The sequence below is a fragment of the Bufo bufo genome, chromosome 2, assembly GCF_905171765.1.
Source record: "Bufo bufo chromosome 2, aBufBuf1.1, whole genome shotgun sequence".
Lineage (NCBI taxonomy): Eukaryota > Metazoa > Chordata > Amphibia > Anura > Bufonidae > Bufo > Bufo bufo.
Genome location: NC_053390.1, coordinates 10,464,613 through 10,491,285, shown reverse-complemented (window position 1 = coordinate 10,491,285; position 26,673 = coordinate 10,464,613). Strand labels below are relative to the sequence as shown.

The 26,673-nt window shown below is 48.8% G+C and overlaps 1 protein-coding gene across 1 annotated transcript in view; it reads right to left on the bottom strand.

Moving 5' to 3' along the window:
• The window catches only part of LOC120990612, a 658,216-nt gene that overhangs the window by 542,254 nt on the left and 89,289 nt on the right, over positions 1 to 26,673 (bottom strand). The window contains 1 exon segment of the mRNA XM_040419532.1: positions 3,415 to 3,993. Coding sequence (XP_040275466.1) covers positions 3,415 to 3,993 — 579 coding nt within the window.

Here is a 26,673-nt window from a genome sequence, read left to right as displayed (position 1 = left end):
CACAACAACCAGCACCACCAGCTGATATGGAACGTCTCAGCAGGAGGCAGCATTTCACCAACATGGTGGAGCAGTATGTGTGCACATGCCTACACGTACTGACTGACAGGTCTGCCCCCTTCAATTTCTGGGTCTCCAAATTGGGCACATGGCCTGAGCTTGCCCTTTACGCCTTGGAGGTGCTGGCCTGCCCTGCAGCCAGTGTATTATCTGAACGTGTGTTTAGCACAGCAGGAGGCGTCATCACAGACCAGCGCAGCCGCCTGTCCACAGCCAATGTGGACAAACTCACGTTCATTAAAATGAACCAACCAGGCAGGGATCCCACAAGACTTGTCTGTACCTTGTGCAGAATAGACATTTATACCACCATCAAACATACATTCTTGTACTCAAGTCAAGTGCAATAATTCTTTGTTTTATTTTATTTTTATTTGTCACAATATTTTGGGGGCTACCTACCCCAATAATAAAAAAATAAAAAAACATTGTTGGCTGCCTCCTCCTCCTCCATTGCTGCCTCCACCTACAACACCACATTCACCGCCTCCTCAACCTCCGACTCCATATCCACCTCCTTCTCTGAGTTGCAGGTTAATAATTTGTAATTTTTAGTTATTTTATTTTAAGTTATTTCCCTATCCACATTTGTTTGCAGAGCAGTTGCCATGCTCTTAAGCACATTTTACTGCCTTTTACATCCCTCTAGCCTTTTCAAGGACTATTTTAGAGCCATTTTAATGCAAAAAAGTGCCAAATTTAGTGCCCTAAATTGAAAAAATTCTTATTTTCAATTGTCGGGTGACATCTTACCATTTTTGGCGTATACAAACCCCTTCTGAGCCTGGGTGACAGGGGCCTAAATCTCTCAAAATCCTCTGTTGTATTGCTGGGTGACATGAACCCCCTTTTGCCGTGAATGAACCCCTGCTCTGCATTGCTGACAGGGAACTAAATTTAGTAAAAACATCTGTTACTGATCGGAAGATGCCCGACTACAAGCGCACGCTGATGGTGGCATTCCCACCTGACAGCGGGGGCACAGTGGAAGCACAAGGGCGAGGGCAGAGGAGGAGGATGAGGTCGCCAACGCAGCTGGGGCACCGCCAGCACCTGAGAAGGCAGGGTTAGCATGGCCCAAATGTGGAAAAGCTTTGTCAGCCTTGGAGGTGCTGACCTGCCCTGCAGCCAGTGTATAGTGTGAACGTGTGTTTAGCACGGCAGAGAGCATTATCACAGGCCACAGCCAATGTGGACAAGCTTACGTTTATTAAAATGAACCAGGCATGGATCCCACAGGACTTGTCCGTACCTTGTGCAGAATAGACATTTATACCAGCCTCAACCATCCATTCTTGTACTCAAGTGCACTTATTCTTTGTTTTATTTTGTTATATGTCCCAATATTTTGGGGGATACCCCAATTTAAAAATTAAAAATAACACAAATCAGTATTGGCTACCTATTCCTCCTTCACCGCAGCTTCCACCTACACCGCCACGTCAACCTACACTGCCACATACACCCATCCACCGCCTCCTCAACCTCCTACTCCTAGATCCAGATTATTCCCACCTGACAGCGGGGGCACAGTGGAAGCACAAGGGCGAGGGCAGAGGAGGAGGATGAGGTCGCCAACGCAGCTGGGGCATCGCCAGCACCTGAGAAGGCAGGGTTAGCATTGCCCAAATGTGGAAAAGCATTGTCAGCCTTGGAGGTGCTGACCTGCCGTGCAGCCAGTGTATAGTGTGAACGTGTGTTTAGCACGGCAGAGAGCATTATCACAGGCCGCAGCCAATGTGGACAAGCTTACGTTTATTAAATATCCACATTTGTTTGCAGAGCATTTGCCATGCTCTTAAGCACATTCTGATGCCTTTTGCAGCCCTCTAGCCCTTTCCAGGACTATTTTAGAGTCATTTTAGTGCCCAAACGTTCGGGTCTCCATTGACTTCAATGGGGTTCGGGGACAAGATCGGGTCCCGAACCCGAACTTTTTTTTCAAGTTCGGCCGAACTCGTCAAACCCGAACATCCAGGTGTCTGCTCAACTCTAGTAAAGCGATCAGGAAGGTTGAGAATTTATTACTTAATTTCCGAGAGGAACAATAAGCTCTCACATGCGCCATAGCTGCCAGGTGCCTGATGTTTCATACAGCAAACACCAGCAGCTAATGTCCGTGACTGGCGGTAACAATGATCTCAGACTTTTAACCCTTCAGATGCTGTGGTCAAACATAAGGATCAGGGGAGCCGGATGCATTGTGCGGCAGCCTCAGTCCTCCGTAATGAACTGAAGCTGCCACATGTTAGCTCCTATGAAGCCCTTGCCTGTGGCAGAGCTTCATAGGAATACATTGTAACTCTCATACACTCCAATGTTGGTGTATGAGAGAATCAATCTGATGATTGCCTTTTTATAGTTCCCTATGGGGACTATAAAATACTGTAAAAAAAAAAAAAAAAAAAAAGTTTAAAAAGATATGACAAATTGCAAAACGAAAAAAAAAAAAAAAATCTAAATGGTTGATTACACATTTTTCGGTGCCTTCACCTCCCACAAAAAATTTAATAAAGTAAAATTAAATACAATACATTTTAAAAAGTGATCAAAAAAATACCCCAGAATGGTATGAATGAAAACTACAGCTCATCATTAAAAAAAAAAAAAAAGAGCCCTCACATAGCTCCGTACACATAATTACAAAAAAGTTATAGAGGTCACAAATATGGCGATGAAAAATTTCTACGTTTTTTTTCAGTTTTAAAAAGGCAAGAAAAACTATACATATGTGGAATCGCCGTAATTGTACTGACCTGGAGAATGAATTTAACAGGTCAGTTTTACCGTATAGGTTACACCGTCAAAACAAAACCTAAAACTGTTGCATAATTGCGTTATTTTTACCATTTCACCGCACGTGGAATTTTATTCCATCTCCCCACTACATCGTTTACAATATTAAATGGTGGAATTAGAAAATGCAACTTGTCCGCAAAAAACAAGCGCTCATACAGCTATGTAAATGTAAAAATAAAAAAGTCCTGGAAAGGCAGGGAGTAAAAAACTAAAATGCAAAAAAACCCACCAGAGCTGAAAGGGTTAACTGTAAGGTTTAAACTATAAGTCATGAACAGAATATATGTCTTCCTAAACAGGATTTATCAGATGTTTTATAGAAGCCGTTATGTGACATCAATTAAGCTTTTATATCCAAATATACAACCTGAAATAAAAACAATGTCTATGACCCAGTGATATATTGTTTCCTTATATTGTGGCCATATGGCTTCTCTCTTGTGTGACTTCACTAATGACCCTAATTATGGTTTTAGAAGCAAAAACATTTTTCTCATTCTGAATGCAGCTTCTCTCATGTGTGATTCCACTTATGTTTTAGAAGACCTGATTTATCTGTAAAACATTTCCCACATTCTATACATGAATATGGCTTCTCTCCTGTGTGACGTCTTTCATGTATAACAAGATTGGGTTTCTGTGTAAAACATTTCCCACATTCTGAACATGAATACGGCTTCTCTCCTGTGTGACGTCTTTCATGTTTAACAAGATTTGATTTCTGTGTGAAACATTTCCCACATTCTGAACAGGAATATGGCTTCTCTCCTGTGTGACATCTTTTATGTTTAACAAGATCTGATTTCTGTTTAAAAGATTTCCCACATTCTGAACATGTATATGCTTTCTCTCCTGTGTGACGTCTCTCATGGTAAACAAGATTTGATTTCTGTGTGAAACATTTCCCACATTCTGAACAGGAATACGGCTTCTCTCCTGTGTGACTTCTCTCATGTATAACAAGATATGATTTCCGTGTAAAATATTTCCCACATTCTGAACATGAATATGGCTTCTCTCCTGTGTGGTGTCTTTCATGTATAACAAGATTGGGCTTCTGTGTAAAACATTTCCCACATTCTGAACATGAATATGGCTTCTCTCCTGTGTGATGTCTTTCATGTTTAACAAGATCTGATTTCTGTGTAAAACAATTTCCACATTCTGAACATGAATACGGCTTTTCCCCAGTGTGAATTCTCTCATGTAAAACAAGATATGATTTTCGTCTAAAACATTTCCCACATTCTGAACATGAATACATTTTCTCTCCTTTGTGACGTCTTCGATGTGTAGAAAGTCCTGAGCCGTTGGTGTATTCTTTACCACAATGAAACATTTTCACCCTTTTCTGACTTGTACTTGCGGTAACAATCTGTGATTGGTCAGGAGAAGGTTCCTCATAATTAGGAGGATTATAAGACTGATCTGTACTGTGAAGTCCTGGATCTACATTAAGGGTAATGAGGTTTTCTCCCAAAGAGCGCTGCAGGATATCTTCATCTAGTGGTAACATGACATTTTCACATTTCTTACTAGGATTTTCTGTTAAGATAAAAATTTAAAAAGTTATTTTTTTCTGCAAACTACAGAGAAGACAAACTTATAACATTCCAATTCGGCTGGAAGTTGATCCAGCAGGAAGGAGAAGTGTTCATTCATTTGGAATCCATTCCTGACTTTGGCCCAAAAAACTGCACTTGTGATCCCAGCCTTACAAAGCTTCTATAACTTCCTGACAAAGTCCAGGATTCTGGTTTACACCAGGTCATGACTTTTATTACATACAGTAAATAATGACTTAACAAAACAAAAAAATGTGAAAAGCCTGACCATGTCTGGAAACAGTGGAGCATCGTAAGCCCCGCCCCTGCAGAACCTGCCTGTTGTTTCTATATGTGGAACCTTAAAATCCCTCCTTTTTGGACAGATTATAAGAGCAGCGCAGATCAGTCACTGGTTATCTACCAGCAAGTTCACACAGAGCAGATCAGCTGCAGACATTTCTGTGACTGTCCCGCTACCCTGAATGTGGCCTGTAATAATCCATGCACCTGCTGCAGAAACAACCCAATATATGGAAATGTCTACAATAAATGTGCCCTGTGTGAACACGCTCTAATGCAGCTGGAACATTCTGGGAGATGCAATTATTGCTAGAAGTCACACGTTCAGTCTGAAGGGGATGAGCAGATAATCGCTGAAGTGATGGACAACAGGATCACATTTAGCAATTTAAAGCCGATGCCAGACAAGAATTTTAATACAAATTGAGACACCAACGACTTAGGCTACTTTCACACTGGAGTTTTGGCTTCCCATTTGTGAGATCCGTCATGGGCTCTCAGAAGTAATCCAAAACAGATTGGTTTTGCCCTAATGTATTCTGAACGGAAAAGGATCCGCTATAAGAGGCTGGTGCTCCTCCATTACATGTCACTGCACACACGTGTATACACTGCACATGACGGGTCTTACCCTGTGATATAAGAGGCTGGTGCTCCTCCATTACATGTCACTGCACACACGTGTATACACTGCACATGACGGCTCTTACCTTGTGTTATAAGATGCTGGTGCTCCTCCATTACATGTCACTGCACACACATGTATACACTGCACATGACGGCTCTTACCCTGTGATATAAGAGGCTGGTGCTCCTCCATTACATGTCACTGCACACACGTGTATACACTGCACATGACGGGTCTTACCCTGTGATATAAGAGGCTGGTGTCCTCCATTACATGTCACTGCACACACGTGTACACACTGCACATGACGGCTCTTACCTTGTGATATAGGAGGCTGGTGCTCCTCCATTACATGTCACTGTACACACGTGTATACACTGCACATGACGGCTCTTACCTTGTGATATAAGAGGCTGGTGCTCCTCCATTACATGTCACTGCACACAACAGGTCTTACCCTGTGATATAAGAGGCTGGTGCTCCTCCATTACATGTCACTGCACACACGTGTATACACTGCACATGACGGGTCTTACCCTGTGATATAAGAGGCTGGTGCTCCTCCATTACATGTCACTGCACACACGTGTATACACTGCACATGACGGCTCTTACCTTGTGATAGAAGAGGCTGGTGCTCCTCCATTACATGTCACTGCACACACGTGTATACACTGCACATGACGGCTCTTACCTTGTGATATAAGAGGCTGGTGCTCCTCCATTACATGTCCCTGCACACACGTGTATACACTGCACATGACGGCTCTTACCTTGTGATATAAGAGGCTGGTGCTCCTCCATTACATGTCACTGCACACACGTGTACACACTGCACATGACGGCTCTTACCTTGTAATATAAGAGGATGGTGCTCCTCCATTACATGTCACTGCACACACGTGTATACACTGCACATGACGGCTCTTACCTTGTGATAGAAGAGGCTGGAGCTCCTCCATTACATGTCACTGCACACACGTGTATACACTGCACATGACGGCTCTTACCTTGTGATATAAGAGGCTGGTGCTCCTCCATTACATGTCCCTGCACACACGTGTATACACTGCACATGACGGCTCTTACCTTGTGATATAAGAGGCTGGTGCTCCTCCATTACATGTCACTGCACACACGTGTACACACTGCACATGACGGCTCTTACCTTGTAATATAAGAGGATGGTGCTCCTCCATTACATGTCACTGCACACACGTGTATACACTGCACATGACGGCTCTTACCTTGTGATAGAAGAGGCTGGAGCTCCTCCATTACATGTCACTGCACACACGTGTATACACTGCACATGACGGCTCTTACCTTGTGATATAAGAGGCTGGTGCTCCTCCATTACATGTCACTGCACACACGTGTATACACTGCACATGACGGCTCTTACCCTGTGATATAAGAGGCTGGTCCTCCATTACATGTCACTGCACACACGTGTATATACTGCACATGACGGCTCTTACCTTGTGATATAAGAGGCTGGTGCTCCTCCATTACATGTCACTGCACACACGTGTATACACTGCACATGACGGCTCTTACCTTGTGATATAAGATGCTGGTGCTCCTCCATTACATGTCACTGCACACACGTGTATACACTGCACATGACGGCTCTTACCTTGTGATAGAAGAGGCTGGAGCTCCTCCATTACATGTCACTGCACACACGTGTATACACTGCACATGACGGCTCTTACCTTGTGATATAAGAGGCTGGTGCTCCTCCATTACATGTCACTGCACACACGTGTATACACTGCACATGACGGCTCTTACCCTGTGATATAAGAGGCTGGTCCTCCATTACATGTCACTGCACACACGTGTATATACTGCACATGACGGCTCTTACCTTGTGATATAAGAGGCTGGTGCTCCTCCATTACATGTCACTGCACACACGTGTATACACTGCACATGACGCCTCTTACCCTGTGATATAAGAGGCTGGTGCTCCTCCATTACATGTCACTGCACACACGTGTATACACTGCACATGACGGCTCTTACCCTGTGATATAAGAGGCTGGTGCTCCTCCATTACATGTCACTGCACACACGTGTATATACTGCACATGACGGCTCTTACCTTGTGATATAAGAGGCTGGTGCTCCTCCATTACATGTCACTGCACACACGTGTACACACTGCACATGACGGCTCTTACCCTGTGATATAAGAGGCTGGTGCTCCTCCATTACATGTCACTGCACACACGTGTATACACTGCACATGACGGCTCTTACCTTGTGATATAAGAGGCTGGTGTTCCTCCATTACATGTCACTGCACACACGTGTATACACTGCACATGACGGCTCTTACCTTGTGATATAAGAGGCTGGTGCTCCTCCATTACATGTCACTGCACACACGTGTATACACTGCACATGACGGCTCTTACCTTGTGATATAAGAGGCTGGTGCTCCTCCATTACATGTCACTGCACACACGTGTATACACTGCACATGACGGCTCTTACCCTGTGATATAAGAGGCTGGTGCTCCTCCATTACATGTCACTGCACACACGTGTATACACTGCACATGACGGCTCTTACCTTGTGATATAAGAGGCTGGTGCTCCTCCATTACATGTCACTGCACACACGTGTATACACTGCACATGACGGCTCTTACCTTGTGATATAAGAGGCTGGTGCTCCTCCATTACATGTCACTGCACACACGTGTATACACTGCACATGACGGCTCTTACCTTGTGATATAAGAGGCTGGTGCTCCTCCATTACATGTCACTGCACACACGTGTATACACTGCACATGACGGCTCTTACCCTGTGATATAAGAGGCTGGTGCTCCTCCATCATGGCCTCCTTGTACAGGTCCTTGTGTCCTTCTATATACTCCCACTCCTCCATGGAGAAATAGACAGTGATGTCCTGACACCTTATAGGAACCTGACAACACAATGACACCGTCATCACCCAGACCCCTCCAGTGCTGTTACTGGAGAATTTCCCAGCATTCCCAGCAGTGTCACCTCTCCAGTCAGCAGCTCCATCATCTTGTGGGTGAGTTCTAGGATCCTCTGCTCATGTATCAGGGGGTGAGGGGGAGGCTCTGTGATGGGGGGAGGGGTCCTGCTCCGCCCTCCTGACTCCTGGAGATGGATGATGGGAGTCACACAGTCCCCCGATGTCTTCTTCACTATTGTGTACTCCTGTGGATGGAGAGAGACACTTAGGGAATAAACCCTTCAGGGGCCATGTGCTCTCCTCCGGCCTCTCCTCCTGGTACAACGTGCCTACTTACCTCCTCATGGCTCCTACAACATGACTATTGGTCACTGGTCACATGACACATCACTCACCATACTGGGGGCTGATCTCCAGGTTCTCCATCACTTGGAAGGTCTGGAGGCCGTTCTCCAGGACCCTGGACTCTTCCTATCACTTCCTATGATGGATTCTCCTTCCCGATGTCTGACTTGTTACAGAATAGTGATGAGCAGAATAGGCAATATTCGTATTCGTGAAATATTGCAAATTTTTGGCCTAATATTTGCCATAAAGTCACAAATTCTAGAATTTGTGATCTCCAGTCATTATTTTTTTGATTGCGAAAATCGGCAATGTAATATTTGCATAATGTGTGTGAAATACAGGCGTGGGTCACTTTTGCTACATTTTTCAAGCTACTAGAAGTTTCCCGAGACTGGAGAAAATGGTTGGCAGAACAATGGCTTTATAGCATGTATGTATGGACAGCAGAACCTATCACACTGCCTCACACCCTGCACTGGACCCTATCAGCTCCACTATATCAGGATATAACCTACACCGACTATCGGTATTATATATATCAGCTAACTCTCTATCTAATGTAATACACAGTGAAGCACAGAGCTCAGCAATGTCCCTGCTCTCTCTCTCAGAACTCCAGAAAATGGCTGCTGGGAGGTTCTTATATAGTAAGGGGGAGGCAGCTTTCCTATTGGTTGCTAGGGACGTTGCTAAGCTCAGACAAAGACATTGCAGCCTTCTCATTGGCCCACAAGCAAGAAGCAGGGAGGGGCCACAGTGCTCCAGACCAATACAATTACATAGGAGCCAAATAACATTTTTAGTCGCCAGATATAAATACATCTAGAATTAGGATTTAAAAAATGGCCTCATTCAGACGTCAGTGTTTGGGTCAGCGATTGGAGCCTTCACAGACATCAGGTAAAGGGAACGATCGGCTCCTGTTCTGTGTTTAGATCCGCACCTGGTTTTGGCTCATACACCCTGTACAGAATTATTAGGCAAATGAGTATTTTGACCACATCATCTTCTTTATGCATGTTGTCTTACTCCAAGCTGTATAGGCTCGAAAGCCTACTACCAATTAAGCATATTAGGTGATGTGCATCTCTGTAATGAGAAGGGGTGTGGTCTAATGACATCAACACCCTATATCAGGTGTGCATAATTATTAGGCAACTTCCTTTCCTTTGGCAAAATGGGTCAAAAGAAGGACTTGACAGGCTCAGAAAAGTAAAAAATAGTGAGATATCTTGCAGAGGGATGCAGCACTCTTAAAATTGCAAAGCTTCTGAAGCGTGATCATCGAACAATCAAGCGTTTCATTCAAAATAGTCAACAGGGTCGCAAGAAGCGTGTGGAAAAACCAAGGCGCAAAATAACTGCCCATGAACTGAGAAAAGTCAAGCGTGCAGCTGCCAAGATGCCACTTGCCACCAGTTTGGCCATATTTCAGAGCTGCAACATCACTGGAGTGCCCAAAAGCACAAGGTGTGCAATACTCAGAGACATGGCCAAGGTAAGAAAGGCTGAAAGACGACCACCACTGAACAAGACACACAAGCTGAAACGTCAAGACTGGGCCAAGAAATATCTCAAGACTGATTTTTCTAAGGTTTTATGGACTGATGAAATGAGAGTGAGTCTTGATGGGCCAGATGGATGGGCCCGTGGCTGGATTGGTAAAGGGCAGAGAGCTCCAGTCCGACTCAGACGCCAGCAAGGTGGAGTACTGGTTTGGGCTGGTATCATCAAAGATGAGCTTGTGGGGCCTTTTCGGGTTGAGGATGGAGTCAAGCTCAACTCCCAGTCCTACTGCCAGTTTCTAGAAGACACCTTCTTCAAGCAGTGGTACAGGAAGAAGTCTGCATCCTTCAAGAAAAACATGATTTTCATGCAGGACAATGCTCCATCACACGCGTCCAAGTACTCCACAGCGTGGCTGGCAAGAAAGGGTATAAAAGAAGAAAATCTAATGACATGGCCTCCTTGTTCACCTGATCTGAACCCCATTGAGAACCTGTGGTCCATCATCAAATGTGAGATTTACAAGGAGGGAAAACAGTACACCTCTCTGAACAGTGTCTGGGAGGCTGTGGTTGCTGCAGCACGCAATGTTGATGGTGAACAGATCAAAACACTGACAGAATCCATGGATGGCAGGCTTTTGAGTGTCCTTGCAAAGAAAGGTGGCTATATTGGTCACTGATTTGTTTTTGTTTTGTTTTTGAATGTCAGAAATGTATATTTGCGAATGTTGAGATGTTATATTGGTTTCACTGGTAAAAATAAATAATTGAAATGGGTATATATTTGTTTTTTGTTAAGTTGCCTAATAATTATGCACAGTAATAGTCACCTGCACACACAGATATCCCCCTAAAATAGCTAAAACTAAAAACAAACTAAAAACGACTTCCAAAAATATTCAGCTTTGATATTAATGAGTATTTTGGGTTCATTGAGAACATGGTTGTTGTTCAATAATAAAATGAATCCTCAAAAATACAACTTGCCTAATAATTCTGCACTCCCTGTAAATCCCTGATGGAAATCACTGACTGAACACTGAGGTGTGAATAAGGCCCCGCTGTGTGTAGGGCCCCGCACATCTCTCCTCCTTCTCACTCCATTTGCTCCTCTTACAGCTGAACTTAAAAACTTGAACTTTCATCACTGATGAAAACTATTTATAGTTCAAAATTTAGGGTTTATTGGTCCCAATAGACAGTCCCAATGTCGGCGTGGCTCGGCCGTCCTGTGTAATGAGGCTCCTCGTTCTTCTAGATCCAAACCAGCCTCTTACTCCGGCCTCAGGAGTAGATGGCTCCAGTGAAGGCCTTCTGGGCCCATCTGGGGGAGATCCTCCGCTGTAGGAATATAAAGTGATTGCATACTTTGGATTTCATTCTGTTTTGGGCAGATAAGCCTTCGTTCAGACTGGACTGAGGTCTACTTGTCAGTAGGACCATCCTGGGGAAAATATATCATTTACTGATCAACTTTCATCACAGCCGTTCTCTGGGCCTGTAATATCGATGACCTATCCTGCTCGCTGCTGCTATGTCTATGGCAGGAAGAGATACGGGAGGTGGCACACTGCGCACGCCGTCTCCTCATACAGCTGATCAGCGGGGGGCCGGTATCAGACCCCCGACCATCTGATATTGATGACCTGTCCTGAAGATAGGTCATCAATATTCAAGGCCCAGAGAACTCCTTTAACTCTTTGGGGAATAAAAAACCTGTCCACGCCTACCATCACCTATCTGACCTCCCAGCACTGCCGGGGTCGCATAGCATTGTATTGATTTATGGTGCTATGTAACCCTTACAGTTCTGGAATGTATTAGATGACACTGACATAATGCTGTCAGTATTATCCAATACATTCCAGAACTGTAAGGGTTACATAGTATCATAAATCAATACAATGCTATGCGACCCGGGCAGTGCTGGGAGGTCAGGACGGGTGTTCTCCCTGACGAGTTCAATGTGTGGGACTCACTCGTGTGAAAGGGACCTAAAAGGGAACAGATAATGAAGGGAAGGTCGCCATTGTTTATGGTTTCCTTATGTGTCCTCCTGCACTGTGTCCGACCATCTGAGTATACAGCGCCCCCTTCCTCTCTGGTCCTTGGTTCAGCCCTTCTGTGTTCCCTGTGGTGCTTTATGGTCCCTGCTTCACAGCCGCCTGATCCTCAGTGAGGGCCCGTCTCCTGTGATCCTTCCTCTGCGGTGAGGGCCCGTCTCCTGCGATCCTGCCTCCGCGGTGAGGGCCCGTCTCCTGTGATCCTGCCTCCGCGGTCAGAGCCCGTCTCCTGTGATCCTGCCTCCGCGGTGAGGGCCCGTCTCCTGTGATCCTGCCTCCGCGGTGAGGGCCCGTCTCCTGCGATCCTGCCTCCGCGGTGAGGGCCCGTCTCCTGTGATCCTGCCTCCGCGGTGAGGGCCCGTCTCCTGCGATCCTGCCTCCGCGGTGAGGGCCCGTCTCCTGTGATCCTGCCTCCGCGGTGAGGGCCCGTCTCCTGTGATCCTGCCTCCGCGGTGAGGGCCCGTCTCCTGTGATCCTGCCTCCGCGGTGAGGGCCCGTCTCCGGTGATCCTGCCTCCGTGGTGAGGGCCCGTCTCCGGTGATCCTGCCTCCGCGGTGAGGGCCCGTCTCCTGTGATCCTGCCTCCGCGGTGAGGGCCCGTCTCCTGTGATCCTGCCTCCGCGTTGTCTTCACTGAAGGTAGAAATCTTCACAGCAGTGTGGTCTCCACAAGAAGGAGGCAATGAAGTGTGTCGGGGGAATGGGAACAGCACAGGGGCCTCCTGATAATGCACCAGCTATGGTCTGCAGCCAGTCAGACTACCCCATTTACTATGTGGATGCCGAAGCGTTTAGGAAGGCACAGAATTGTACTTGTGTACTCACAAGCTTGCCGTCCTTGCCAGTGGCGTGCCTAGGGTGTTTGGCACCCGGGGCAGGTCCTTTCTCTGGTACCCCCGTCCCCAGTAGTATTGCCCTCATTGTGCCCCCTCCATAGTAATAAAGTCCTCTGTGCCCCCTCCATAGTGATAAAGTCCTCTGTGCCCCCTCCATAGTAATAAAGTCCTCTGTGCCCCCTCCATAGTAATAAAGTCCTCTGTGCGCCCTCCATTATAATTAAGTCCTCTGTGCCCCTCCATAGTAATAAAGACCTCTGTGCCCCCTCCATAGTAATAAAGTCCTCTGTGCCCCCTCCATAGTAATAAAGCCCTCTGTGCCCCCTCCATAGTAATAAAGCCCTCTGTGCCCCCTCCATAGTAATAAAGCCCTCTGTGCCCCCTCCATAGTAATAAAGTCCTCTGTGCCCCCTCCATAGTAATAATGTCCTCTGTGCCCCCTCCATAGTAATAAAGTCCTCTGTGCCCCCTCCATAGTAATAAAGACCTCTGTGCCCCCTCCATAGTAATAAAGCCCTCTGTGCCCCCTCCATAGTAATAAAGTCCTCTGGGCCCCCTCCATAGTAATAAAGTCCTCTGTGCCCCCTCCATAGTAATAAAGTCCTCTGTGCCCCCTCCATAGTAATAAAGACCTCTGTGCCCCCTCCATAGTAATAAAGTCCTCTGTGCCCCCTCCATAGTAATAAAGTCCTCTGGGCCCCCTCCATAGTAATAAAGTCCTCTGTGCCCCCTCCATAGTAATAAAGTCCTCTGTGCCCCCTCTATAGTAATAAAGTCCTCTGTGCCCCCTCCATAGTAATAAAGTCCTCTGGGCCCCCTCCATAGTAATAAAGTCCTCTGTGCCCCCTCCATAGTAATAAAGTCCTCTGTGCCCCCTCCATAGTAATAAAGTCCTCTGGGCCCCCTCCATAGTAATAAAGTCCTCTGTGCCCCCTCCATAGTAATAAAGTCCTCTGTGCCCCCTCTATAGTAATAAAGTCCTCTTTACCTCCTCTCTATAATAAACCACAGTAACTACTCCCCTTGTCCCGTTCCTGAAGCTCACGGACGTTTCTTCCCTGCAGGCACAGATCGCTCTGCAGCCCTGTGTGGGCGGAGCTTATGCAGATTTCTGTGCTGCTGGCTCCACCCACACAGGCTGGGAGTGCAATCTGTGCCTGCAGGATGAATGGTGGAGCGGGGAGAAGTCTTCCTGTTTCTCCATTCTGTGCGCCTCCGGCCTGAAGGAGGAGAGGAGCGCGGGTAGCGGAGCGGGGAGTGACAGGACCCAGCGCCCTGCGCTCCAGCAATGAGCGCTTCCATCTGTATTGATGGAGATCTGGATTCAGCATCTGTATTGATGGAAGCGCTCATTGCCCCTTAGTACGCCACTGGTCCTTGCTTTCTGCCCCTCGCTGGCTGGCAGGCTGGATGTCGGGGGATGGGCTCTTCTGACAGACGTGCACGGCGTGGTGCCTCTGCTGAAGGAAGTGTTTTTCTTCTTAAAGCTGCAGCGCTGCGGTGGGACAAGTCGCAAATGGCGATAAGACTTAAAAGTCTTATCATGTGCAAATTCCTGGTCGCATTGGTGACCATGGTGGTCGTCATCTGGATCACTGGATCATGGGAACTGATGGAAAGAATCTAGAATATTTGCGATTACGAAGATATAGCGCTATATTCTACATCTTCACGGATTCTCAAAGTGCCGATATCCGCGATAAAAATTAGCGATCAGAAAATTCATATCAGCAATATTACAGAATACAATAAAGAGGAGAGAAATCTAGAAAAGTTTACCTCTCCGCTCAGCAGGGAGATGATCTCCAAGGTGAGGTCTAATATTCTTCTGCTGATCTCCTTCCTGTCCATCCTTGGTGGTCATTCAGGAGAAGAGGAGAGAACTGGAGGAGCTGGAGGCTTCTAGTACTGCAGGCGCCTTTATGAGAAGAGGAGAGGAAATCATCCAGGGGACAAGACCAGATGTCACCTCCAGAACCGCACTTCCTGAGCCTGGAGGGGCCCCACTTCTCAGAGCCCCCACCACATGGATTCCAGGGGCCCCAACATGGAGATCTCTGGTGGCTCCACAGGAGATAAATGTCTGATAGATGCAGGTCCCACCTCTGGGCTGTGCTCAGCTGTGTCCAGAACTCCTAGAGAAGAGACTGGAGAGAGCGGAGCTCAGGCCGGGCCCCGCTCCATTCATTCTCCTCCTGGAGGCAGGGGCCCCTCACCAGGACAGTCAGGGGCCCCAAGATGGAGATCTCTGGTGGCTCCACAGGAGATAAATGTCTGGTAGATGCAGGTCCCACCTCTGGGCTGTGCTCAGCTGTGTCCAGAACTCCTAGAGAAGAGACTGGAGAGAGCTGAGCTCAGGCCGGGCCCCCGCTCCATTCATTCTCCTCCTGGAGGCAGGGGCCCCTCACCAGGACAGTCAGGGGCCAGTGAATGATGACAACCCCCACTATCCCCACTACTCCTCCCCCATCATACTAAGCTGAGGAGAAGGATTCCTTGTGTGTAATGGAGGAGAATCTCCAGAGGTGACATGTCTGAGCTCTCCACCACACTGTCTCCTCACAGCTCATCTTACCTGCAGGCTGGAGGAATGGCTGATACCAGAGAGAACAAGAGCCCTGACTACCGACCAGGACCTGCCCAGTATCTGCTGCACTGCCGGAGCTGAAGGACCTGCGGTGACGTCACTGGCATGTGATCAGTGCAGGGGGCGGGGCTCAGGAGAGGAGTGGATAAGAGGAGGTGAAGGACCTGGGGTGACGTCACCGTCATGTGATCAGTGCAGGGGCGGGGCTCAGGAGAGGAGAAGAGAAGGATGGATCCCTTGTGTGTAATGGAGGAGAATCTCCAGAGGTGACATGTCTGAGCTCTCCACCACACTGTCTCCTCACAGCTCATCTTACCTGCAGGCTGGAGGAATGGCTGATACCAGAGAGAACAAGAGCCCTGACTACCGACCAGGACCTGCCCAGTGTCTGCTGCACTGCCAGAGCTGAAGGACCTGGGGTGACGTCACCGTCATGTGATCAGTGCAGGGGGCGGGGCTCAGCCCTGACTACCGACCAGGACCTGCCCAGTATCTGCTGCACTGCCAGAGCTGAAGGACCTGCGGTGACGTCACCGTCATGTGATCAAGGGGCGGGGGGTGGGGCTCAGCAGTGGAGAGGGCAAGAGGTGGTGAAGGACCTGGGGTGACGTCACTGTCATGTGACCAGTGCAGGGGGGCGGGGTTCAGCACTGGAGTTGAGAAGATGTGGTGAAGGACCTGTGATGACATCCCTGTCATGTGTCAGCCTCAGGGTACTTCAAAGGGCTCTTGTTCTCTCTGGTATCAGCCATTCCTCCAGCCTGCAGGTAAGATGAGCTGTGAGGAGACAGTGTGGTGGAGAGCTCAGACATGTCACCTCTGGAGATTCTCCTCCATTACACACAAGGAATCCTCCTCTGCTCCTCAGCTTAGTATGATGGGGGAGGAGTAGTGGGGATAGTGGGGGTTGTCATCATTCGCTGGCCCCTGACTGTCCTGGTGAGGGGCCCCTGCCTCCAGGAGGAGAATGAATGGAGCGGGGCCCGGCCTGAGCTCAGCTCTCTCCAGTCTCTTCTCTAGGAGTTCTGGACACAGCTGAGCACAGCCCAGAGGTGGGACCTGCATCTACCAGACATTTGTCTCCTGTGGAGCCACCAGAGATCTCCATGTTGGGGCCCCTGGAATCCATGTGGTGGGGGCTCTGAGAAGCGGGGCCCCTCCAGGCTCAGGAAGTGCGGTTCTGGAGGTGACATCTGGTCTTGTCCCCTGGATGATTTCCTCTCCTCTTCTCATAAAGGCGCCTGCAGTACTAGAAGCCTCCAGCTCCTCCAGTTTTCTCCTCTTCTCCTGAACGACCACCAAGGATGGACAGGAAGGAGATCAGCAGAAGAATATTAGACCTCACCTTGGAGATCATCTCCCTGCTGAGCGGAGAGGTAAACTTTTCTAGATTTCTCTCCTCTGTATTGTATTCTGTAATATTGTTGATGAATATTCTAATCGCTAATATTTATCGCGGATATCGGCACTTGGAGAATCCGTGAAGATGTAGAATATAGCGCTATGTCTTCGTAATCGCAAATATTCTAGATTCTTTCCATCAGTTCCCATGATCCAGTGGTCCAGATGGCGACCACCATGGTCACCAATGCGACCAGGAATTTGCACATGATAAGACTTTTAAGTCTTATCGCCATTTGCGACTTGTCCCACCGCAGCGCTGCAGCTTTAAGAAGAAAAACACTTCCTTCAGCAGAGGCACCACGCCGCGCACGTCTGTCAGAAGAGCCCATCCCCCGACATCCAGCCTGCCAGCCAGCGAGGAGCAGGAAGCAAGGACCAGTGGCGTACTAAGGGGCAATGAGCGCTTCCATCAATACAGATGCTGAATCCAGATTTCCATCAATACAGATGGAAGCGCTCATTGCTGGAGCGCAGGGCGCTGGGTCCTGTCACTTCCGCTCCGCTCCCTGCGCTCCTCTCCTCCTTCAGGCCGGAGGCGCACAGAATGGAGAAACAGGAAGACTTCTCCCCGCTCCACCATTCAGCCTGCAGGCACAGATTGCACTCCCAGCCTGTGTGGGTGGAGCCTGCAGCACAGAAATCTGCATAAGCTCCGCCCACACAGGACTGCAGAGCGATCTGTGCCTGCAGGGAAGAAAGGTCTGTGAGCTTCAGGAACGGGACAAGGGGAGTAGTTACTGTGGTTTATTATAGAGAGGAGGTAAAGAGGACTTTATTACTATGGAGGGGGCACAGAGGACTTTATTACTATGGAGGGGGCACAGAGGACTTTATTACTATGGAGGGGGCACAGAGGACTTTATTACTATGGAGGGGGCACAGAGGACTTTATTACTATGGAGGGGGCACAGAGGACTTTATTACTATGGAGGGGGCACAGAGGGCTTTATTACTATGGAGGGGGCACAGAGGACTTTATTACTATGGAGGGGGCACAGAGGACATTATTACTATGGAGGGGGCACAGAGGACATTATTACTATGGAGGGGGCACAGAGGACTTTATTACTATGGAGGGGGCACAGAGGACTTTATTACTATGGAGGGGGCACAGAGGACTTTATTACTATGGAGGGTCACAAATATTTAGACAGCACTCCTTTGTAGGTGATAATTAAATGATTTTATTTCATGTTATTTCAGCCGGAATAGGTGGTTTGTCAGTTGCAACGTTTCAGGCGTAATATTCGCCCTTCATCAGGCTGACAAGACATAATGTACAGAAAGAAGAAATTCATATGTTGATCATAGAAATCAAAGTTACATGATGATATAAATAGATGCACAAATACATGATTTATACAGCTAAAAATATAACATGAAAAAGAGAGAGAGAGGGGGGGGCTCTCTGGACGTGTAATATGGTAATGTTAGAATCACATATGCCATACATATTCCAAGACGCTCCATTCTATACAGTAGCACTCGATGAACATGTGCTAGATACAAGAGTGTTGGTATTGTGCGTGGTGTGCACTGTGGCCAACAGAAAAATGATTGCCCCAGAGCTAGGGGTGCACCGAAATGAAAATTCTGGACCGAAACCGAAAATTCAGGATGCCCTTGACCGAAAACCGAAACCGAAACTGCCTTTTTGCCCAAATACTTTTAAAATACATTTTTTTTTTTTTAATGATTTTATTAATAATTCTTTTTCATGAATTTAATAAATCCTATTATATAACATGGTGCTTCCTCATACACAAGTGATTGTACAAAACGACAGTGCAAGAAACAGTTGTAAAACCAACCTCAAACTGTAAACAGACGTAGCCTCAGGTCAAGAACACATTTTTGCTGGGCTACACAATTTTTTTTAAATGTAAATAAAATAACTACACACAACTTGGACTGCTTTCTATCTAAGTAAAAGTGGCAGGTTTCTTTCCAAGAACAAAAGTTGCTCAGCTTTCTCGCACGAGAGACGGTTCCGCTTCTCATCAAGAACACGAGATGCTGCACTGAATAGTCTCTCGCTCTCTGTGCTGGTGCTTGGGGCAGATAAATATCTGCGTGCGATCCGTGCAAGCAATGGAAGGCGATCTTTGTTCATGCGCCAGTAGTCAAGGGGATTGGGTAGTTCAGCAAGGTAAATCTCCAGCTGTTTTGTAGCTGCACTTGTGGCACTGCTGTGGATCGGGGTGCTGCTTTCCTGTAGAATCTCGTCAAACATGTCAGAAAGCGAGGGAGTGTGCCCCCCATCACTTCTACGTCGTGACCGTTTCTCTGGCACACTTTGTTCTGTGCTGTGCATCAAGTCTCCCTCACCAGATGCTTCCATCATTCCCCGTGCACGCTGCTTTTTCTCCATGTCGAAGTAATGTTCTTTAAATGGAGGATCTAGTACTGTTGCAATGCAGTACAGGGGGTTGGACTCAGTGTCTTGAAAGCGTTTGTTAACGGCCTCCAATAGAGTGCTTTTAGCTGTTTTGATGCCATGGTCTGTTTGCACCTCTTTTCCTAGCAGACGCTTCAGTGCTGCAATCAAGGGAATATCTTCAGCAACAGATGCATTAGTTGAGCTAACTGTTCAAATGGAGCAAGAAGAGACACAATATTTTCAATTAAGATCCACTGATGTGCACTGAAGGTTGCTGGCTGTAATCTGCCATGTACGCAGCTAAGACGCGCTTTTGTTCAAGTAATCTTTCCAACATATAGTACGTGCTGTTCCAGCGAGTGGCTACATCTTGCTGCAGTCGTTTGGGTGGCATTCCAAACTGTACTTGCAAAGCTTGTAATCGGGAATCAGCAAGCGGAGAATGCTTAAAGTGACCCCCAATTTTTCTCCCTGATGCGGTTATATCTGATATGCTGCGCTGACTCGGCACTCCCTCATTTCCAGCCAGCTGCAGCGTGTGTGCCATGCACGGTATACTATTGAGGCCACTGTCCTCCAGAGCCTTTACCATGTTCCGTGCATTATCTCGGACAATCAGATGCACTTTAGACCTGTCAATGTGCCAAGTTTCAAGCATGCTGACTAAAGCCTCCGATATTGCTGCTGCAGTATGTGACCCAACAAACTCTTGTGCCTGAAGCAAAATTGTTTGCAATTTAAAATCGGCGTCTATCCACTGCGCTGTTAAGCTGAGCATGCTAGTTGGGCTTACGTCTGAGCTCCAGATGTCAGTGGTAAAACGTAGAGCTGGGATGTCTGTGGTCGTGAGCTTATGAATGTGTTTCTGCAAAATAACGTCTGCTTGGCAGTGTGTAACGAGGCTCAATGTGTTCTATGAGCTTACGAAATCCAGTGTCTTCCACAACAGAGAATGGCTGGTCATCTAAGGCAATAAATCCCATTATTTTCTCTGTAATGCCTTCTGCTTTGGCACTATCATTTGCAAATTTCTTAATTTTTTCAAAGACTGTGGCGACAGAAGGTGTTTGTGTGCTGGTAGTTGGGGTACTTTTAAGCATTGTTGCTTTTCTGTACTCTTCATGCTGAATTGAATGTCGTGTTTTCAGGTGGTATATCAACCCGGTTGTGGAAAATTGCCTCTGCACTGTACCCCCTCTTGAAATTTTAGCTCAACAAAGACTGCAGACGGCAAATTTGGTGTCTTTATCAGAAACTTTGAAATATTTCCAAACCGCTGACATTGTAAAGTCACTGAAAGAGGAGTATGCCTCAGCTATAGATTAAAAGGAAAGTGAATTAAAAGTTAGATACATAGATATTATACACACAATGCCACCCAAAGTGGTTATTTTAAAAAAAATGTCACTCTCCCCCCCTCCCTTGTCACTCTCATTCTACCCCCCCTTGTCACTCTCATTCTACCCCCCCTTGTCACTCTCATTCTACCCTCCCTTGTCACTCTCATTCTACCCCCCTTGTCACTCTCATTCTACCCCCCCTTGTCACTCTCATTCTACCCCCCCTTGTCACTCTCATTCTACCCCCCCTTGTCACTCTCATTCTACCCCCCCTTGTCACTCTCATTCTACCCCCCCTTGTCACTCTCATTCTACCCCCCCTTGTCACTCTCATTCTACCCCCCCTTGTCACTCTCATTCTACCCCCCCTTGTCACTCTCATTCTACCCCCCCTTGTCACTCTCATTCTACCCCCCCTTGTCACTCTCATTCTACCCCCCCTTGTCACTCTCATTCTACCCCCCCCTTGTCACTCTCATTCTACCCCCCCTTGTCACTCTCATTCTACCCCCCCTTGTCACTCTCATTCTACCCCCCCTTGTCACTCTCATTCTACCCCCCCTTGTCACTCTCATTCTACCCCCCCTTGTCACTCTCATTCTACCCCCCCTTGTCACTCTCATTCTACTCCCCCCCCCCTTGTCACTCTCTCCCCCCCTCCCTCCCTTGTCACTCTCATTCTACCCCCCCCTTGTCACTCTCATTCTACCCCCCCTTGTCACTCTCATTCTACCCCCCCTTGTCACTCTCATTCTACCCCCCCTTGTCACTCTCATTCTACCCCCCCTTGTCACTCTCATTCTACCCCCCCTTGTCACTCTCATTCTACCCCCCCTTGTCACTCTCATTCTACCCCCCCTTGTCACTCTCATTCTACCCCCCCTTGTCACTCTCATTTTACCCCCCCTTGTCACTCTCATTCTACCCCCCCTTGTCACTCTCATTCTACCCCCCCTTGTCACTCTCATTCTACCCCCCCTTGTCACTCTCATTCTACCCCCCCCCCCCTTGTCACTCTCTCCCCCCCCTCCCTCCCTTGTCACTCTCATTCTACCCCCCCCTTGTCACTCTCATTCTACCCCCCCTTGTCACTCTCATTCTACCCCCCCTTGTCACTCTCATTCTACCCCCCCTTGTCACTCTCATTCTACCCCCCCTTGTCACTCTCATTCTACTCCCCCCCCCCTTGTCACTCTCTCCCCCCCCTCCCTCCCTTGTCACTCTCATTCTACCCCCCCCTTGTCACTCTCTCCCCCCTCCCTCCCTTGTCACTCTCATTCTACTCCCCCCCCCCCTTGTCACTCTCATTCTACCCCCCCTTGTCACTCTCATTCTACCCCCCCTTGTCACTCTCATTCTACCCCCCCTTGTCACTCTCATTCTACCCCCCCTTGTCACTCTCATTCTACCCCCCCTTGTCACTCTCATTCTACCCCCCCTTGTCACTCTCATTCTACCCCCCTCCCTTGTCACTCTCATTCTACTCCCCCCCCTCCCTTGTCACTCTCATTCTACCCCCTCCCTTGTCACTCTCATTCTACACCCCTCCCTTGTCACTCTCATTCTACACCCCCCCCCTTGTCACTCTCATTCTACCCCCTCCCTTGTCACTCTCATTCTACTCCCCCCCCCTCCCTTGTCACTCTCATTCTACCCCCCCTCCCTTGTCACTCTCATTCTACACCCCCCCCCCTTGTCACTCTTATTTTACACCCCCCCTTGTCACTCTTATTTTACACCCCCCCTTGTCACTCTCATTTTACCCCCCCCTTGTCACTCTCATTTTACACCCCCCCTTGTCACTCTCATTTTACACCCCCCCCTTGTCACTCTCATTTTACACCCCCCCTTGTCACTGTCATTTTACACCCCCCCTTGTCACTCTCATTCTACCCCCCCCCCTTGTCACTCTCATTCTACCCCCCCCCTTGTCACTCTCATTCTACCCCCCCCTTGTCACTCTCATTCTACCCCCCCCCCCTTGTCACTCTCATTCTACCCCCTCCCTTGTCACTCTCATTCCCCCCTCCCTTGTCACTCTCATTCTACTCCCCCCCCCTCCCTTGTCACTCTCATTCTACCCCCCTCCCTTGTCACTCTCATTCTACCCCCCCCCTTGTCACTCTTATTCTACCCCCCCCTTGTCACTCTCATTCTACCCCCCCCTTGTCACTCTCATTCTACCCCCCCCCTTGTCACTCTCATTCTACCCCCCCTTGTCACTCTCATTCTACCCCCCCCCCTTGTCACTCTCATTCTACCCCCCCCTTGTCACTCTCATTCTACCCCCTCCCTTGTCACTCTCATTCTACCCCCCCCCTTGTCACTCTCATTCCCCCCCTCCCTTGTCACTCTCATTCTACCCCCCCCTTGTCACTCTCATTCTACCCCCCCCCCCTTGTCACTCTCATTCTACCCCCCCTTGTCACTCTCATTCTACCCCCCCCCCCTTGTCACTCTCATTCTACCCCCCCCCTTGTCACTCTCATTCTACCCCCCCCCCCTTGTCACTCTCATTCTACCCCCTCCCTTGTCACTCTCATTCTACCCCCCCTTGTCACTCTCATTCTACTCCCCCCCCTTGTCACTCTCTCCCCCCCTCCCTCCCTTGTCACTCTCATTCTACCCCCCCCTTGTCACTCTCATTCTACCCCCCTTGTCACTCTCATTCTACCCCCCCTTGTCACTCTCATTCTACCCCCCCTTGTCACTCTCATTCTACCCCCCCTTGTCACTCTCATTCTACCCCCCCTTGTCACTCTCATTCTACCCCCCTCCCTTGTCACTCTCATTCTACTCCCCCCCTCCCTTGTCACTCTCATTCTACCCCCCTCCCTTGTCACTCTTATTTTACACCCCCCTCCCTTGTCACTCTCATTCTACACCCCCCCTCCCTTGTCACTCTCATTCTACCCCCCCCTTGTCACTCTCATTCTACCCCCCTCCCTTGTCACTCTCATTCTAACCCCCCTCCCTTGTCACTCTCATTCTACCCCCCTCCCTTGTCACTCTCATTCTACCCCCCTCCCTTGTCACTCTCATTCTACACCCCTCCCTTGTCACTCTCATTCTACACCCCCCCTTGTCACTCTCATTCTACACCCCCCCCTTGTCACTCTCATTCTACACCCCCCCTTGTCACTCTCATTCTACACCCCCCCCTTGTCACTCTTATTTTACCCCCCCCCCTTGTCACTCTCATTCTACACCCCCCCCTTGTCACTCTTATTTTACACCCCCCCCTTGTCACTCTCATTCTACACCCCCCCTTGTCACTCTTATTTTACACCCCCCCCTTGTCACTCTCATTCTACCCCCTCCCTTGTCACTCTCATTCTACTCCCCCCCCTCCCTTGTCACTCTCATTCTACCCCCCTCCCTTGTCACTCTCATTCTACCCCCCTCCCTTGTCACTCTCATTCTACCCCCCCTCCCTTGTCACTCTCATTCTACCCCCCTCCCTTGTCACTCTCATTCTACACCCCCCCCTTGTCACTCTCATTCTACACCCCCCCCTTGTCACTCTCATTCTACACCCCCCCCTTGTCACTCTCATTCTACACCCCCCCCTTGTCACTCTTATTTTACCCCCCCCTTGTCACTCTCATTTTACCCCCCCCCCTTGTCACTGTCATTTTACACCCCCCTTGTCACTCTCATTTTACCCCCCCCCCCCCCTTGTCACTGTCATTTTACACCCCCCTTGTCACTTTTATTTTACACCCCCCCCCCCTTGTCACTCTCATTCTACACCCCCCCTTGTCACTCTTATTTTACACCCCCCCCTTGTCACTCTCATTCTACACCCCCCCCTGTCACTCTTATTTTACCCCCCCCCCCTTGTCACTCTCATTCTACCCCCTCCCTTGTCACTCTCATTCTACTCCCCCCCCTCCCTTGTCACTCTCATTCTACCCCCCTCCCTTGTCACTCTCATTCTACACCCCCCCCCCTTGTCACTCTCATTTTACACCCCCCCTTGTCACTCTTATTTTACACCCCCCCTTGTCACTCTCATTTTACCCCCCCCTTGTCACTGTCATTTTACCCCCCCCTGGTCACTGTCATTTTACCCCCCCTTGTCACTCTCATTCTACCCCCCCCCCTTGTCACTCTCATTCTACCCCCCCTTGTCACTCTCATTCTACCCCCCCCCTTGTCACTCTCATTCTACCCCCCCCCCTTGTCACTCTCATTCTACCCCCCTCCCTTGTCACTATTATTCTACCCCCCCCCCTTGTCACTCTCATTCCCCCCCTCCCTTGTCACTCTCATTCTACCCCCCCCTTGTCACTCTCATTCTACCCCCCCCTTGTCACTCTCATTCTACCCCCTCTTGTCACTCTCATTCTACCCCCCCCTTGTCACTCTCATTCTACCCCCCCCCTTGTCACTCTCATTCTACCCCCTCCCTTGTCACTCTCATTCTACCCCCTCCCTTGTCACTCTCATTCTACCCCCTCCCTTGTCACTCTCATTCTACCCCCCCTTGTCACTCTCATTCTACCCCCCCTTGTCACTCTCATTCTACCCCCCCTTGTCACTCTCATTCTACCCCCCCTTGTCACTCTCATTCTACCCCCCCTTGTCACTCTCATTCTACCCCCCCTTGTCACTCTCATTCTACCCCCCCTTGTCACTCTCATTCTACCCCCCTCCCTTGTCACTCTCATTCTACTCCCCCCCCTCCCTTGTCACTCTCATTCTACCCCCCTCCCTTGTCACTCTTATTTTACACCCCCCTCCCTTGTCACTCTCATTCTACACCCCCCCTCCCTTGTCACTCTCATTCTACCCCCCTCCCTTGTCACTCTTATTTTACACCCCCCCCTTGTCACTCTCATTCTACCCCCTCCCTTGTCACTCTCATTCTACTCCCCCCCTCCCTTGTCACTCTCATTCTACCCCCCTCCCTTGTCACTCTCATTCTACACCCCTCCCTTGTCACTCTCATTCTACACCCCCCCCTTGTCACTCTCATTCTACACCCCCCCCTTGTCACTCTCATTCTACACCCCCCCTTGTCACTCTCATTCTACACCCCCCCCTTGTCACTCTTATTTTACCCCCCCCCCCTTGTCACTCTCATTCTACACCCCCCCCTTGTCACTCTTATTTTACACACCCCCCCCTTGTCACTCTCATTCTACACCCCCCCTTGTCACTCTTATTTTACACCCCCCCCTTGTCACTCTCATTCTACCCCCTCCCTTGTCACTCTCATTCTACTCCCCCCCCTCCCTTGTCACTCTCATTCTACCCCCCTCCCTTGTCACTCTCATTCTACCCCCCTCCCTTGTCACTCTCATTCTACCCCCCTCCCTTGTCACTCTCATTCTACACCCCCCCCTTGTCACTCTCATTCTACACCCCCCCCTTGTCACTCTCATTCTACACCCCCCCTTGTCACTCTTATTTTACCCCCCCCCCTTGTCACTCTCATTTTACCCCCCCCCCCCTTGTCACTGTCATTTTACACCCCCCTTGTCACTCTCATTTTACCCCCCCCCCCCCTTGTCACTGTCATTTTACACCCCCCTTGTCACTCTTATTTTACACCCCCCCTTGTCACTCTCATTCTACACCCCCCCTTGTCACTCTTATTTTACACCCCCCCTTGTCACTCTCATTCTACACCCCCCCTTGTCACTCTTATTTTACACCCCCCCCTTGTCACTCTCATTCTACCCCCTCCCTTGTCACTCTCATTCTACTCCCCCCCCCCCCTCCCTTGTCACTCTCATTCTACCCCCCTCCCTTGTCACTCTCATTCTACCCCCCCCCCCCCTTGTCACTCTTATTTTACACCCCCCCTTGTCACTCTTATTTTACACCCCCCCTTGTCACTCTCATTTTACCCCCCCCCTTGTCACTGTCATTTTACCCCCCCCTGGTCACTGTCATTTTACCCC